Below are 1,259 nucleotides of genomic sequence, written 5' to 3'. Positions count from 1 at the left end.
ATGGAAAAGGAACAGCTGCTGCTGCCAGGAGGAAGAGGGAGTGTTGTCTCTAATAGAGATGTACAAGTTCAGGTAGGAGCTGAACAGCTTACCTCTAACAGAGATGTAGACGTTCAGGTAGAGACTGAACAGCTTACTTCTAACAGAGATATAGAGGTTCAGGTAAAGGCTGAACAACTTATCTCTAACAGAGATGCAGAAGTTCAGGTAAAGACTGAACCAGTCTCTAAAAAAGATGTAACAGTTCAGACTGATGGAGACACTGAGATTGAAGATCTCAGGCGAAAGAATGAAAACATGGCTAAGGAACTTGCCAATAAACAGGCTGTGATTGAAACCCAGGGAAATCAACTTGTTGATTACTATCAATCAATTCTAGACTTGAAAGCGGAACTGAAAATGGCTCAGCAGAAAAATGATGCCCATATTCAGATGCAATCAGAACTTATGGGAGAGAATGAAGCTCTGAAACGAGAGCTTGAAGGTAAAGTGACTTTGGCTGAAGAAAATACAGTGAAAATGGTCCAGTTGAATGAGGAACTGGAAAAGGCCAAGAAGGAAATCGAGGCTCATGACGAGATGAAATCGATCCTTCTGGCAGAGAATAAAAATCTTAAGGAATCCAATGAGGAACGAAGCTTGCTTTATAAAGAATTGGCTCTAGAGAAAATCAAACTAGAAAAAGAGCTGATGGAGGCTCGTTCTAATGATCTGAAAAGATGACATGGACACCAAAGTCTAGTAGAAGAGCTGCAGAGAGTAATTTCTAAAGCTCTAGTACAGAATCGTGAGCTAAAGGAGGCAGTGTTCACAATAACAAAGAAGAACAAAAGTCTTCGTGAACAACTGGAGAACAAAGTGAAACGAGAGAAGAACTTGAACAGCAAGATGGTTCGAATGACCAACATAGAAGATCGAATGAAGAAAGAATTGTCCGCAGCGAAGGGTGTCATATCTTCACTGAAGAAAGAACTTCAAAAGAGAGATTTGGAAAATGTTATAAAAGAAGGAACGGGTGACGAGGGTTCACTAGGAAAGGAAGAATGCGGACTCGATAAAACTTCAGTCGTAGATGGTTGTGAAACTCCAGTAGAAGATGAGAAGAAAGTAGTCGTTGTGAAGGAAGAAAATCAAGGAGGAGAAGGAGAAGGACCCACAAGAAAACTTTTGATAAGGAAACCAAAGAAGAAGAAACCAAGACGGAACAAGGCCTCTTACTCTTGGGCCCCCCTTGGACCCATAGTCCCAGTTTTGGAAAC

General features: G+C 41.2%; 1 protein-coding gene across 1 annotated transcript; it reads left to right on the top strand.

The window, feature by feature from the left end:
• On the top strand, positions 1-723 carry LOC137624783 (myosin-6-like). Its single transcript, XM_068355735.1, has one exon. It carries the CDS (start codon positions 1-3, stop codon positions 721-723), a length of 723 nt encoding a protein of 240 aa, XP_068211836.1.
• The last annotated feature ends 536 nt before the right edge of the window (positions 724-1,259 follow it).

Source organism: Palaemon carinicauda, chromosome 31 (assembly GCF_036898095.1).
Source record: "Palaemon carinicauda isolate YSFRI2023 chromosome 31, ASM3689809v2, whole genome shotgun sequence".
Classification (NCBI taxonomy): domain Eukaryota; kingdom Metazoa; phylum Arthropoda; class Malacostraca; order Decapoda; family Palaemonidae; genus Palaemon; species Palaemon carinicauda.
Note: the sequence above shows the minus strand (reverse complement) of the source record. Positions and strands in the feature narration are given on the sequence as shown.